Genomic DNA, 13,036 nt, shown 5'->3' on the forward strand with positions numbered 1-13,036 from the left:
TGCTCCAGAGTCGCAGCAAAGGAAAACATACAATTTTGTCTGCTCACTACTATTCAGGGTGTCATGCATGTGGTTCAGAAAAAGCTGATGCCTGATTAAGTACATTGTATTGTAATTCAGGGATTTGAACGGTTATACAAATCGGGCCAATTCGAACACCCCCACCAGTTCAAATCAAAATGGTGCAATGTTGTTTGTTCAATGGCATCACCTCACAAAGGAAAATGGATGTCAAAAAGTCGATCATTGCATGACACGCCTCAACCATGTCTAATCTAAAGAATTTTTTTTTCCTAGGGTTTACTTAATCTTTTCTTCAGCTCCTGAGCAAAATCCTTCCTATCAACCTCCTCTTCCTGGTTGGCTCTAATGTTCTTCAATTTCAACTTTTGTTTCTGTATCTCGGCCTCACCAACCAGCACCATCCACGGAATGCCCGATTGTGTCGCATACTTTATGTGGTTCTGCACCCTAGTAGTGAGCTTGAACTCTGCCTTTATCCCAGCGTTCCACAGTTCGCTCACAAGCTCGGCGGCCAGGATAAGGTCCTTCCCAAGGATTGACACCAACACCTCTGTCTCAGTAGCCCGGATCATCTGCAATTCAAGATCAGTTGCTCTGTTACTGCAAGTCCCCTTGAAACATTAAGGATAAAAAGATGAGCATTGAGCTGTACCTCATGTCTTTCTTTCTCTTGTTGCTCCATGATTGCAAAGACTCTTTCTATTCCAAGGCTGACACCGACAGCAGGAACTTGCTTCCCGCTAAACATACCAGCAAGGTTGTCGTACCGGCCACCAGCTGCAATGGAGCCAACCTATTGCAAAATATGGTAAGTAATCAACAAAAGGTTCTTTGGCTCTTCGCTGAGTTAGAGATGGGCTTGGGGTATACTTTCAGATAAAAAGTAATAAAATGATAATAATTCAGATACAAATCAATGTTCAATACATCAGTTAACAAAGTCTTGAGTGAATTAGAATGATGTGTTTTCAGATGACATAATTCAGATATAAATCAAAGTTCAATACATCAATTTCCAAGGTCTTGAGTGCTAGAATGAAATTGTTTCGGATGATGAGAACACTAACAATTTGACAGGTACCGTGCAATGATAGGTAAATATGTCTAACCTGTGTGGCACCCTTGAACACAGCTTCATATATAACACCAGTATAGTAATCAAGGCCTCTAGCCAGGCTCAAATCAAAAACTATCTTGCCTGTTGCATTTGCTTTCTCTAGAGCTTTGAATAATATCTCCAGCTCATTCAATGCAACAACAGACCCTTCGTTCTCCATAAGCTTGCTACCCTCCTTTCTCAACTCCAGCAAAACTTCCAACGGGGGTCCTCTAGTCTTCACCAAATTGCCAATTTCTTCTGCAGTTTCATTTGATATGCCTTTCTCATCTACCTAATTCAACATAATGAACAGTTAGGACTATGATCAATATATCCACATCAAGGCACCAAGATCAAATAAACAACTAAAATTCCCTCAGCTGAAACAAAAATAGGTAGCTCAGATGCTTACCAATTCCTTTTTCACCTGCTCAAATGTTTGCTTATCTAGTTTGTCAATACTCGAACAAACTGTTCTGAACTTTTCAGCAGGCACACCACAAATCTCCAACATTCCATCGAGCAACTTTCTGTGGTTTAATTTTATCTCATATGTGCCTATATCCAGCTGATCCAACAATTCAGTCAAAACTTTGATAACCTCAAAATCCGGTTCCATCGGTTCATATACACCAGCAATGTCGAAGTCACATTGGTAGAATTCTCTATATCTTCCCTTCGATGGGTTATCTCTTCTATATACTTTCGCTATCTGGTATCTCTTCAGTGCGCTTATGTTATTCATGGCAACATACCGGGCAAATGGAACAGTCAGATCATACCGCAAAGAGCAAAGCTCACCACCCTGCATGTTATTTGATGGTAAGACACCAAACCAAATTTAGAAGGACAGCATCTGAGGAAAATACTGCAACAAATGAATGCCTGAGTGGTTGAATGCCCCGAATACTGACAATGCTCTCCTTAACCTCGTACAGATAATTCATACAAAGAACAGGTATCAAACAGAAATGGGAATTTTCAGCCAAATTAACACCCCTATCACCAATCTAATCATTGTAAGAGGACTCTGAAACAATACCTGGTCAGCAAGGTCATATATCAACTTCGAGTCTTCACCATATTTGCCCATGAGGGTTTCTCTCAGCTCAAATACAGGTGTATCAAGTGCAGTAGCACCGTGCATCTTGAATACACCTGTTATAATTGAAAATGCACGCTCCCTTATTGCCATTTGCTCTTTCCCGAAGTCACGTGTACCCTAACAGGAGTAGCATAAACATTTAGACAGAAAAAAAGGAACATTACCAGTCTGAGTAGCAGTAATTGGACCATATAAAAGTATCAGTAATTGGACCATATAAATAAAACAAACATTATGCAAATAATATGATTCTCACCTTAGGTATTTTGGGCAATCTCCTCACTTCATTGCTCTCAACAATCTCCTTCACCTTCTCCACAAGAGACTCCAATTTTGGACACTTCGGATCAAACAGCAATGAGAGCGTGGTTCCCCACTCAGCAACCAGTTTAGAATTCACGCTAGGAACTTCACTTCCATTTGTTACATGATCTCTAAGCAGCATCAGTATAGCAGAAGTACCTTTCCCCAACGTTTTCTTCTTCTTGCTCTTCCTGTCGCCCTTCGCTTTCTCCCCACCAGCCTGTGGCTTCTCAGTTGAACTGCCCGCTTCGTTCTCGACACCAGCTTGGGGCTTCTCGATTGAGTTGTCCATTTCAATCGCCGCCATGGCCACAGCTGCCTCCCAGGCAAGAAAGTCCCTGAACTTGAGCAAGTGGTTGTACACCCCCTTCAAGACCGACACAGCGTCTGAATCAATCATAACCTTATCAAGCATACCCTTCAAATCATCAACGTCAGTGCCACCAATAAGCTTCTCCCGGAGCTCAGCATCATTGATGCTCTTCTCCGCGCAGAGCTTTGCCCGTGCAACGCTTAGCTTGCACATTGCCTGCACTGATCTCGCGAGTTGTGTTGCCAGCACCACCAACGCCTCCTCCTTTCCCTCACCGGTTCCACCAGCATCCCTCTTCCCCAATTTCACCGGAGAGTTGAGCTCGATCCGTACCCTCGCGTGCAGCGCGCGCACCGCCTCACGGAAGATCCCATTCACGGCGGGCACCTTTGAGAACGTGGCGGCGGAGGCACCTCCGGCACTGCCGACCAGCTTGGAGCCGAAGACGAGCATCTTGATGTCGGCGGCGACATCCGCCTCGTCCTTGGCGGAGAGGCCGTCGCCGGAGGCCGGCACGTCGAACGCCGCGGCGTCCCCGCGCGCGGCCTCGCATGACAGCGCCGCGACGGCGTCGGCGACGCGGGCGAGCGGCGCGGCGCAGCAATCGATCACGGCGGCGAGCGCGACGGCCACGGGCGCGGACGCCGCCGCCACCGCTGCCTCGTCGCGGGAGCCTGGGGGCAGCGCCGCGGCAAGGTCGAGCGACACGGCGAGCCGCGTGGCGGTGGCGGCGGTGACGAGCGCGGAGGGGGAGTCTGCGGCGGTGAGAAGGAGCTTGTTCAGCAGTACACTGGCGGCGGCGCGGGACTCCGGCGGTGCCAGCAGCGCCAAGGCGCGGAGGGACGCCGGGGTCTCCTGCGGCGAAGGGGCGCGGGTGGAGAGGCGTTGGAGCGCGGAGGGGTCGATGGCGGGGTCCACGAGGCCGAGGGAGAGGGCGTAGACGGCGGCCGGCGACAGTGCAGCGCCCTTGCCGCCGAGCGTCACGGCGGCGGCGGCGGCGCACGCCATGGGGGAGGACGCGGCCACGCGAGCGATCCAAAACGCTAGAGCGAGGAGGAAAGGCAAATTGGATCTGATCTGATGGACGGCGCGGATACGCTGTCTCCGGGCGTTCGCTTTTTCGCTAATAGGAGGAAGTGTTAATCGCTCATTTATCACTGTGTTTTATATGTATAGATTCAGAATAATTTGTATATTATTTTCAGTAGTAATTATTATTTTTTAAAAGTGATAACTGAGTAATTATCTCCGCTATTTCAACTCTAGTAGAAAACGTCGTGTCCAAGTCACCGCTTGTGGCCTGCCAACTCAGCTCTTCACTTTCTCTATGAAAGGAGAACTATCTGACCAAATTTTGCTCAATTCGCACTTTTGAAAGAAAATCAAACTCTCTAAAGCCAAAATGTCTTTCAATAATATTGCAAGGATGAATGAGTAATGCGGTTGAATTACTAGACCATGTTGTATAAAACACACTAGTTCGATTGGCACGTCTATGTCACGTTCGTTTTTTATTTTTCTATATAGAGCACAATAAAATAAGACTAAAAAACTAGGTTCACAAATTTTATACATTTCAATATTTATTTATAATATTATTAATGTTAAACACATTCAATTAATTATAGAGAAAATAATAGTATTTTTATACATGTACATAGTTTTAACAAGTAGATGAAAGTAATAGTAACTAAAAAATATGTTTTATATTTTTTTAGTTTTAGATATTTTTTTTTGCATTTTAGTTTTTTAGCCAATTTATTAATATAACTAATATTCATTTTGACATTTTTCTAGAATTTTTGAAAAAAAATTACATATGTACGTATATATGTACCTATACATATATATATACACATATATACGTATATATAACCAGTACTTAGGATCCACTGCTACAGTAACCTGTAGTAGCAGAGGATAGTATATTTACTTGATTATGTCCGTCACTTGGCTCATCTGCGATTCATGAAGTAGACTTAAACAGTTCATCGACCGGCATCGACCTTGCTCGCTCCATGGATTGATTTACTAAATATCTTACCAGCACATCACAATGACAAAGTGAACGTAGAAAATCAAAATTCTATTGCCATGTATGGTCAACGTCCTTTTCTGATGCATTTTTCGAGAATGAGTTTCTATATGGGTTACAAACCAGGAAGCTTTCAACAAAGACAAAAACAAGGAGCACTGCATGGTTGTACCATCTTCACATCATGTTCCAGCAACGCTAATTTCGTAAACTTAAACTTCACTGGACCTGGTAGCACTTTCAGGTCGCCTTAGTTCATGTGAAGGATTGAATGGATTTGATTGATATTGAATTGAAAAACTAGAAAACAATGAGAAGAACGCAGCTCACTTGTAAGGTGACAATAAACAAAAATGACACAGTGGTTTTTCGAGAACGCGAAAATGATGCCATGGTTAAAGAGGAAAAACCATTTTGGGTTCTATTTAATTTCTTGATTCCTTTTCCTATGTGACTTCAACCTACCCGATCTCCACACAAGCATTTCATGGCTTGCCAAAACGTAAGCTAACCTCACACCCTCCTAAACCCACACTAACTAAAATTAACTAACCCCAACCCCACACTACAAATACTCCTCCAGCTGAGCTCTCTCTCTCCCAACTAACCAAACCAGCCAGCCATGGCTCGCGCGCGCGACGCCGTCCTCCTCCTCGCGGCCATCCTCCCGAGGCTCGCCGTGACGGCCCCGGCCACCGTCGTGCCGAGCGGCGCAGGCGCTGGCGCTGAGGACCCGCGGTGCCGGCCGAGCGCGCCGCGGCGAGGCGCGCTGGCCGTGTATCCGACCGACATGGAGCAGCTGCAGTTCCTGCTCAACGCCAAGTTCGTGGAGGCCGAGTGGTTCCTCCACTGCGCGCTCGGCCGCGGTGTTGACTTCCTCGACCGCAACCTCTCCGCCGGCGGCCCCCGGCCCGTGGGCGCCAGGAGGGCCGATCTCGACTTCCGCACCACCGAGATTGCCGCCGAGCTCGGCTACCAGGAGGTCGGCCACATCAGGTACGAGACGACACATGCCATGCAACAATGGCCAATCCGCCATGAGTGACAGACATCACATGATCTTTGGCTCATCCTGGTTCTCTGGACAATGGCAATGGCCAATGGCGTCATGTGCAGGGCGATTAGGCAGTCCGTGGGCGGGTTCCCGCGGCCGGCGATTGACCTCAGCGACGACCGCTTCGCCATGATCATGGACGAGGCCATGGGCGCGCGCCTCGACCCGCCGTTCGACCCCTACGCCAGCACCGTCAACTTCCTCATCGCCTCCTACATCCTCCCGCACGTCACGGCCGCGGCCACCATGGGCATCAGCTCCACCCTCATGGGCTACCTCTCCAAACGGGTAAACCTTCTCATCCCATGTCCCGTCCTGCTGCTGCAAGCCTGCAAGGACGGATAGATGAATCCATCTCGTTGCTGGGCGTGCAGCTCCAGGCGAGTATCCTGGCAGTGGAGGCCGGCCAGGACGCGGTGATCCGGCTGCTGCTCTACCAGCGCGCCGACGAGGCCGTCCCGCCGTACCAGGGGCACACCGTGGCGGACTTCACACGTCGGATCTCCGACTGGCGCAACCGGATGTCGGGGTGCGGCGCCAAGGATGAAGGGGTCAAGGTCCTCGACCGGCAGCAGGGCGCCGAGCGGCGCACCATCAGCAACATCCTGGGCGCCGGCGAGGACTCTCTCGGGTTCCATCGCACGCCGGCGGAGGTCCTCCGCATCCTCTACGGCTCGCGCAACGAGCAGATCCCCGGCGGGTTCCTGCCCAGGGGAGCAAACGGCACCATTGCCAGAGGATTCTTCCAGCTCGCGTAGATGCAGCCACGCAGCACACAAATCAGACCACATCCTCAAAACAGATTTCTTTCAGACAAGAACGTCGATTCATTTGACATTGCCCGAAACAGAACAGAAAAATTCATCTCGCTTGAGAGTTGAGACATGTAACTGATGTGAAATCACATTTGATATCCAAGGGATAAACACGATACCAATCAGCAAAGACAAATTTTTAGCACAGTTACAAAAAAAATTGCAGTCTCAATTGACCACAGAGACGGGGTAACAAAACAGGTAGAGATGTTCTTGAAAACGCACATAGTCGCATTACAGCTAACTGCAAATATCAGTTCGCGAATCAAAGCATCTGCCAAAACTTAAAATGGATAGTCTGGGATGATAGTTCTATATCCTTGCTGATAACTCACTATAGCAAAACTCAACGCGCATTATGATTTAAGCGGCGGCAGCCTGGGCAGCAGCATCCCGCTTCCTCTGTTCCTCAATGATGCTGAGCTTGATACCTTTGCCCTTGGGCAGGCTTACCCACGGCTTGCTACCCTTGCCAATGGTGAACACATTGCCAAGACGGGTGGCAAACTGGTGGCCCTGGGCATCCTCAACGTGGATGGTCTCAAAGCTGCCCTTGTGCTTCTCCCTGTTCTTGATCACACCAACACGCCCAGTGTTCCTACCACCAGTCACCATGACAACGTTGCCAACGTCAAACTTGATGAAGTCAACAATCTTGTTGGTCTCCAGATCAATCTTAATGGTGTCGTTTGCCTTGATGAGAGGGTCAGGGTAGCGGATGGTACGGCCATCGTAAGTGTTCAGGTAGGGGATGCCCTTCTGGCCAAACTGGACTGACCGAACCTTGCATAGCTTGAACTGCACAGAGAACCTTAGCAATCAGCATTTGAACTTGTAAACTAATGATACTCGGGGGGGGGGGAAATAAAGTAGGAACTTTAAGATTGAGTGAAATGATAAATTTCATATATTGTGACTGTAATCTATGTCTTCTGGGAGTAGCCTAATATTACTACAGAAAGCAAACATTGTTTTCAATACAAAATTAGGCTCCTGCCAGCAGACACAGATTACAGTCACAATATAGCAAGACCATAAAGTAAAGCTCCAAAAAAGCAAATATCATGATCAAACTTCTAAGTAGATAAGCAAAAACAGGATGCTTAGCTTGAACAATAAGATAAATACTACAAAAGGAAACATAACCTAACCTTAGCATCCTCATCCCTGATAGGGTGAAGGCGGAAACGGCCCTTGGTGTCATACAAAAGCCTGTAGTTCTCATTTGTCTTGGGAATGGAAATGACATCTACCAAAAAGTATGCAACGCATCAGTAAAGATGTGATTTTAGAGATGAAGGAGCTTGCGTTTTACAGCAAACCCTGAAGTATCTTGCTATTGGAAGAAAGATCAGAGCATACCCATGAACCCAGCTGGGTACGTCTTATCAGTCCTGACCTTGCCATCAACCAAAACATGGCGTTGCATCAGTATAGAAATAACCTCACGGTATGTCAGAGCATACTTGAGCCTGTTCCTGATGATGAGGATCAGAGGAAGGCACTCCCTAGACTTGTGAGGACCAGAAGATGGCTTGGGAGCCTACCAAAAAGACCCGCTTGAAATATCAGACAACTGGACACTACAGAAATAACTGAATATTGTAGGAGCAAAAGCTAGGAAATTTGGCAGACTTACAAAAGCTCCGCCAAGCTTGTCCAACATCCAATGCTTCGGGGCATTGAGCCTCTTCAGATGCTTCTTCAAACCCCTAGCCTGGTTTATAGGTAAAACAAAAACAATGATCAGTATACCAGAACACATTCCACACAATGTTATATCATATTCAAAACATCATTATTTTAGTTCTACAACATGGACAGCCCTCCAAAGTTGCTGATAACAACTATCTATCGAGTTTCAACTCGAGATGACACTAGGTTCTACTTCTGTGTTATTTCAGGAGATTTACTAATTAATCCATTCTTACATATGGGAACATTCCAGTGTAGCACCAATGCTGTCATATAAGCAGTATAGACCATCAAAGCAATACATGAAACTTGCGGCAACCAGAACAGGGAGCAGAAATTAACATTAAACTTTGCACTTTCACAGGACATAGATCACAGTAAAAATGCAAATCCAAACTGCCAAAATTACTATAGCAGCACATAAAAAAAGTCATTCTCAGTGTCATTCTACTCTCAGCGATAATAAAACAAGACCGATGTCATTCTAAAAAACATCATGCCCAGAACTACAGGCTTCCCCTGTCATCCTACATCTTTCGCCCAGCCAACCATCCATCAAATCGCGTGAGACATCTCCAAAACATTTCACGCAGGACTCAAACTCTGCACCTTGACTCAATAATCAGTTGTCAGGAACCTCAGACTTGATCACCTGAGACCGATCTGCAGTTCACATCCCACCCATGAATCCAAATGTTCCTGAACTACAGATTTCATCCGGCCAGGCTAGAGTGGCGACAGATGAGTCTGCCGGCCATAGCATGGCGCGATGGCACCACAAACTAAATCAGCACCTCCCCGGAAAGCGCGACGAGACCAAGTGGTTCACTCGCTACGACCGAGGAAACCCTGAACAGCTACGCAACACACGAACCCCACGACCCTCCGAACTACGACGAACCTAAGCCGCCGGATTCGAGCCGAAACCCGTCCGTCCATCCATCTACGTCGAAACGGCGTTTCTACGAAGGCCACGGACCAGATCGACGCGAGAGAAAGCGCGCGTGGTGGCGAGGGGTAGGGGACGGTGGTGCTCACCATGATTGCGAGCTCGGGGTGGGTCGCCGCTCCTCGCCGCCGCCTGCTGCTCCTTCCGCCGCCGCCGGGATGACAAGAGTGGAAGAGCGAATTGGTGGGGAGGGTATATATAATAGCAGGGGTAGGGTTTTAGTTTGCGGGATTCACCGGTTTGCCCCCCGTGATGGGCTTTCTGGGCTTTCTGGTACGAGGGTTGGGCTCGGCCCATTTAGGAGTCGGTATACCGACCTGGGCTGCTCCATGTAAGGCCCAATAATTTTAATTTGAAATTCGGCACGAATGAGAGTCAGCCCAGTATTCCCCAGAAAGCCCAAAAAGGTTGACAACCCTAATTTCCACTCAAAAGAGAGAAAGAGAAGAAAACAGCAAGGCCATTTTCTGTTGCCCATGAAATTCAGACTTGGCTAGTGCTCTTTATTTTCCTTTTCTTTTTTTTCTTTTATGGAGAAGAAAAAAAGATCAATTAGCCTTTTTTAATGAAACCGATAGAAGAATTATTTATTATATTAATAAGAATAAGAGTCTGACGGACAACACGCACTGTTAATTAAAAAAAATTAACTCTTTTGTCGTAGGTGCTTCGTAGACAAGTCTTGTAAGTTAAAAAGAGCTACATATGTGAGCAATGTTAATATTTTGAGCAGTAAATTTGATAAGTGTGGATTAAGCTAAGAGAATAGACAAGGAGCTAACCCTAGATCAGTTAACAAAGCTCCAAGGGTCGAACGAGTCTTCAAAGAAAGCCGAGATGCTTGCCTTTTTTTAAAAAAAAGAAGCTAAGAGAATAGATTCTCTCTCTTCCTCTCGTTGCAGACGAGAAGGTTGTGATAGGAGAGAGAGATCATTTCTTCTTGTTCCTACACGAGTCCGGGTCCGGCGTCCTCAACAGTCAACCCAGTCACCTCTGCTCCAGAAGCTCCCTTCCCTTCGTCGGTTCTGTCACCTGGCCAACGAGGCATCGACGGCATAGTTTAGGGACGTCCTCTGACACGTGCCACCTCCCGATGGCACCTCTTCGCCACACGTGTCGTCGCTCGAGCGAGCCTCGCGCGTATTTAGACCGCTTCTTCCTCTCACGGTGCTCGACCACCGCGCTCGCGAACCAACCATCCACCGCAAGATCGAACCACCAGCCATGGCGGGCACCGCCCAAGAAGGCCTCACCCACCGCGTCGCCACCAGGGACGACGACAACACGACTGTCGCGCCGGCCGTCGTCGGCGCGAGCCGGGACACGAAGAAGCCGGGCCGGGCCAACCGCGGCCTCCGGTCGCTCGCCGCCGCGGTGTCCCTCTCCGCCGGGCTCACCGCCTTGTCCTTCTTAGCCTCCGGATCCTCCTCGAACGCGAAGGCGCGGACAGTGGCGGTCGTGCGGGCCGGGTCGGTGGCGGCGGAGGCGGTGATGGCGCTGGCGGCGTGGATGGCGTGGGCGGAGGGCGGCCTGCACGCGCGCCCGGGCGCCACGCTGGCCCCTTTCGCTGCGCATCTCGGGGCCGCTCTGGCGTGGGCGCCGCTGGTGCTGGGCCACGGCGCGGCAGGGGCGGGGCTGGCGTGCTGCGCGGCGATGGCGGCGGGCGCCGTGGCGTGCGCGCGCGGGTTCGGCGGCGTGAACCCCGTCGCGGGCGACCTCGCCAAGGCCGGCGTCGCCTGGGCCGTGCTCCTCGCAGTCATCAACTACAAGATGCTCTGAACAGATCGACGAGCTGGCCTCTCTCTTGATCTCATCTTCTCGTGTAGTGTCTTGAGTGTTCGATCGTGTGCGCCAACTCTCTCTCTCTCTCTCTCTCTCTCTCTCTCTCTCTCTCTCTGTACTGTATAACGCTTCTACTTCTACTACTACTACGTAAATGCGTGTGAAGATACAAGGTGGTGTTGTGTGTTACTCTGTTCCTTGAAAGAATCGGCTTAGGCCTCAATTTCGATTCGATCGCATGGGAGATGTCAAAGCACCATTCTTTTCGCGCAAATCGCTCCGTTTCGAACAACAGATGGGAAAGACCTTGTGTTGGCAACAGAAACCGAGAGAGAAACAAGCGGAACAAATAGCGAGGACATCCCGGATCAGCTTATCTGGAACTGGGATGATCAGTCTTCCCTTCCATACCGGGATGCGACGGCCGACCCTGTCCACCAGCGGTTGCAGGTGAGCTTCGCGGAGCCGACGGACCGAGAGCGGCAACCCAAGGTAGGTGCAGGGGAAGTCGATGATTTGGCAGGGAAAACAACTTCTCGATCCTCACCTGCAAATGTTCCTCGCCACATCGAAATTGTTGAACAGCTTGAGCACTTCTCGAAATCGGTGAACAGCCCTGAGGCATCGCCAAAGAATTGCAGTACAGCTTTAGCCGGCAATAGATCAGTCGGCACCGGTGAAAGGAATGGAATCATGTCAGCCGCATAGAGAGAAGCACGGTGCTGAGTCCGAGGTAGGGGATGCCCACCGGAAGCAGTAAACCGCCTTGCGGTAGAGTGCGTTGAGCACATCCATCACCAACTCTAACTTCAAATGGATGAAGAGCATCAAGAAAGCCGCATTGCCGACGCGAGGCCCGCCGAAGCAGAACACGGAGACGGGGAGCACCGCCCATGCTGTGCCCGGCCAGGGTGACGCTCCCGTCCTCGTCCCCGGAGCACGACGCGATGAGGCGGGACACCTGAGGAGCAGCTGCTTCCGGCGGCAGCTCCTCGTCTTGCCCGCCGCTGCAGACGAGGTGTAGAGGTTGAGGAAGCCCGACTCGGCCTTGGCATCTGGGCGCGGGTCGAGCGCGTCGTGGCGCGCCGGCCAGAGAAAGCTCATGAGGTTGGCCGTCCACTCTGCCCGTGTCACCGTGCCGCGGAATGATTCCTCAAGATTTTTTTTCCCCTGTCACCGTGCTCGTCTCATTCCGCGGTGGCTGGGGCGGCGGCGCGTGCTACGTGCACGTCGGCGAGGAGCTCACCCTCGACTTTATCAGCCTCTGCGAGCTGGGAAGCGTGCATTACCTCCGGCGACGTATTGTTCTTCGGTGATGGCAAGGTTAAGGTTAGAGTTAGGGTTTCAAATTCAGGTTTGGATTTTTGAGATTTTAAGGATTGTCGGCTTAGAGGGAGGCTCAGGGAGGTTGCCGGTCTGACAGTGGTGGCAGGTGGTGGGTGGGATGGCGAGGCGGCAGGAGCGCCACCCGCCATAGTGGTAGGGGACGACCGGTTGGTCTTTGGTAGCGATGGGGGCGTCGGGATTGAATATTAGTGGCGGCGCGACAGTTGCATGCGGTGGCGTCGCTGGAGTCGGGTGGGGTGACGGTGAAGGTGATGGAGCTCGCAGAGCGTGACGGAGAGAGGGTGAAGGCGAAGGAGCTCGTAGAGCACGACGGAGGGAGGGGGGTGGAGAGAGGACAGGCGACGAAGGAAAGTTGAGGCAGTGGGGAGGTAGCGCGCGAAGGTGGTGAAAATGAGAGGCGGCGACGACAGGGCAGAAGTGAGGTAGAGGATCAGGGTTAGATAGATGGAAATTTGATAGATTTTATCCTTAAAATCTGTTAACATATGGCTAGACATACTCATATAAAAAACTCA

General features: G+C 49.8%; 4 protein-coding genes across 4 annotated transcripts; 2 read left to right on the forward strand and 2 right to left on the reverse strand.

Moving 5' to 3' along the window:
- Positions 1-73: 73 nt before the first annotated feature.
- On the reverse strand, positions 74-3,944 carry LOC133928457 (histidine--tRNA ligase, cytoplasmic-like). Its single transcript, XM_062374791.1, has 6 exons — positions 2,485-3,944; positions 2,166-2,345; positions 1,536-1,928; positions 1,134-1,415; positions 677-817; positions 74-596 (listed from the first exon to the last, which is right to left on the reverse strand). Exons 1-6 carry the CDS (start codon positions 3,850-3,852, stop codon positions 294-296), a joined length of 2,667 nt encoding a protein of 888 aa, XP_062230775.1. The 5' UTR covers positions 3,853-3,944; the 3' UTR covers positions 74-293.
- Positions 3,945-5,394: 1,450 nt separating this feature from the next.
- Positions 5,395-6,780, forward strand: LOC133928460 (ferritin-like catalase Nec2). The gene is made up of 3 exons (XM_062374794.1): positions 5,395-5,875; positions 5,996-6,221; positions 6,308-6,780. Exons 1-3 carry the CDS (start codon positions 5,502-5,504, stop codon positions 6,689-6,691), a joined length of 984 nt encoding a protein of 327 aa, XP_062230778.1. The 5' UTR covers positions 5,395-5,501; the 3' UTR covers positions 6,692-6,780.
- Positions 6,781-6,864: 84 nt separating this feature from the next.
- LOC133928459 (small ribosomal subunit protein eS4) lies at positions 6,865-9,622 on the reverse strand. Its single transcript, XM_062374793.1, has 5 exons — positions 9,482-9,622; positions 8,388-8,465; positions 8,111-8,291; positions 7,900-7,997; positions 6,865-7,546 (listed from the first exon to the last, which is right to left on the reverse strand). Exons 1-5 carry the CDS (start codon positions 9,482-9,484, stop codon positions 7,112-7,114), a joined length of 795 nt encoding a protein of 264 aa, XP_062230777.1. The 5' UTR covers positions 9,485-9,622; the 3' UTR covers positions 6,865-7,111.
- Positions 9,623-10,533: 911 nt separating this feature from the next.
- On the forward strand, positions 10,534-11,346 carry LOC133928463 (translocator protein homolog). The gene has a single exon (XM_062374796.1). The coding sequence runs from the start codon at positions 10,617-10,619 to the stop codon at positions 11,169-11,171; it is 555 nt and encodes a 184-aa protein (XP_062230780.1). The 5' UTR covers positions 10,534-10,616; the 3' UTR covers positions 11,172-11,346.
- Positions 11,347-13,036: the final 1,690 nt, after the last annotated feature.

This window comes from Phragmites australis, chromosome 9 (genome assembly GCF_958298935.1).
Source record: "Phragmites australis chromosome 9, lpPhrAust1.1, whole genome shotgun sequence".
In the NCBI taxonomy this organism is placed as follows: domain Eukaryota; kingdom Viridiplantae; phylum Streptophyta; class Magnoliopsida; order Poales; family Poaceae; genus Phragmites; species Phragmites australis.

Coding starts and splice junctions, on each gene's coding strand:
- LOC133928457 (XM_062374791.1), bottom strand. CDS start 3,852: ATGGCGTGCGCCGCCGCCGCCGCCGTGACGCTCGGCGGCAAGGGCGCT. Junction 2,346..2,484: donor GATTGCCCAAAATACCTAAG/GTGAGAATCATA, acceptor TACTCCTGTTAG/GGTACACGTGACTTCGGGAA. Junction 1,929..2,165: donor TATATGACCTTGCTGACCAG/GTATTGTTTCAG, acceptor AATAACATGCAG/GGTGGTGAGCTTTGCTCTTT.
- LOC133928460 (XM_062374794.1), top strand. CDS start 5,502: ATGGCTCGCGCGCGCGACGCCGTCCTCCTCCTCGCGGCCATCCTCCCG. Junction 5,876..5,995: donor CAGGAGGTCGGCCACATCAG/GTACGAGACGAC, acceptor CGTCATGTGCAG/GGCGATTAGGCAGTCCGTGG. Junction 6,222..6,307: donor TGGGCTACCTCTCCAAACGG/GTAAACCTTCTC, acceptor CTGGGCGTGCAG/CTCCAGGCGAGTATCCTGGC.
- LOC133928459 (XM_062374793.1), bottom strand. Junction 7,998..8,110: donor GTACCCAGCTGGGTTCATGG/GTATGCTCTGAT, acceptor ACTTTTTGGTAG/ATGTCATTTCCATTCCCAAG. Junction 7,547..7,899: donor TCAGGGATGAGGATGCTAAG/GTTAGGTTATGT, acceptor TTCTCTGTGCAG/TTCAAGCTATGCAAGGTTCG.
- LOC133928463 (XM_062374796.1), top strand. CDS start 10,617: ATGGCGGGCACCGCCCAAGAAGGCCTCACCCACCGCGTCGCCACCAGG.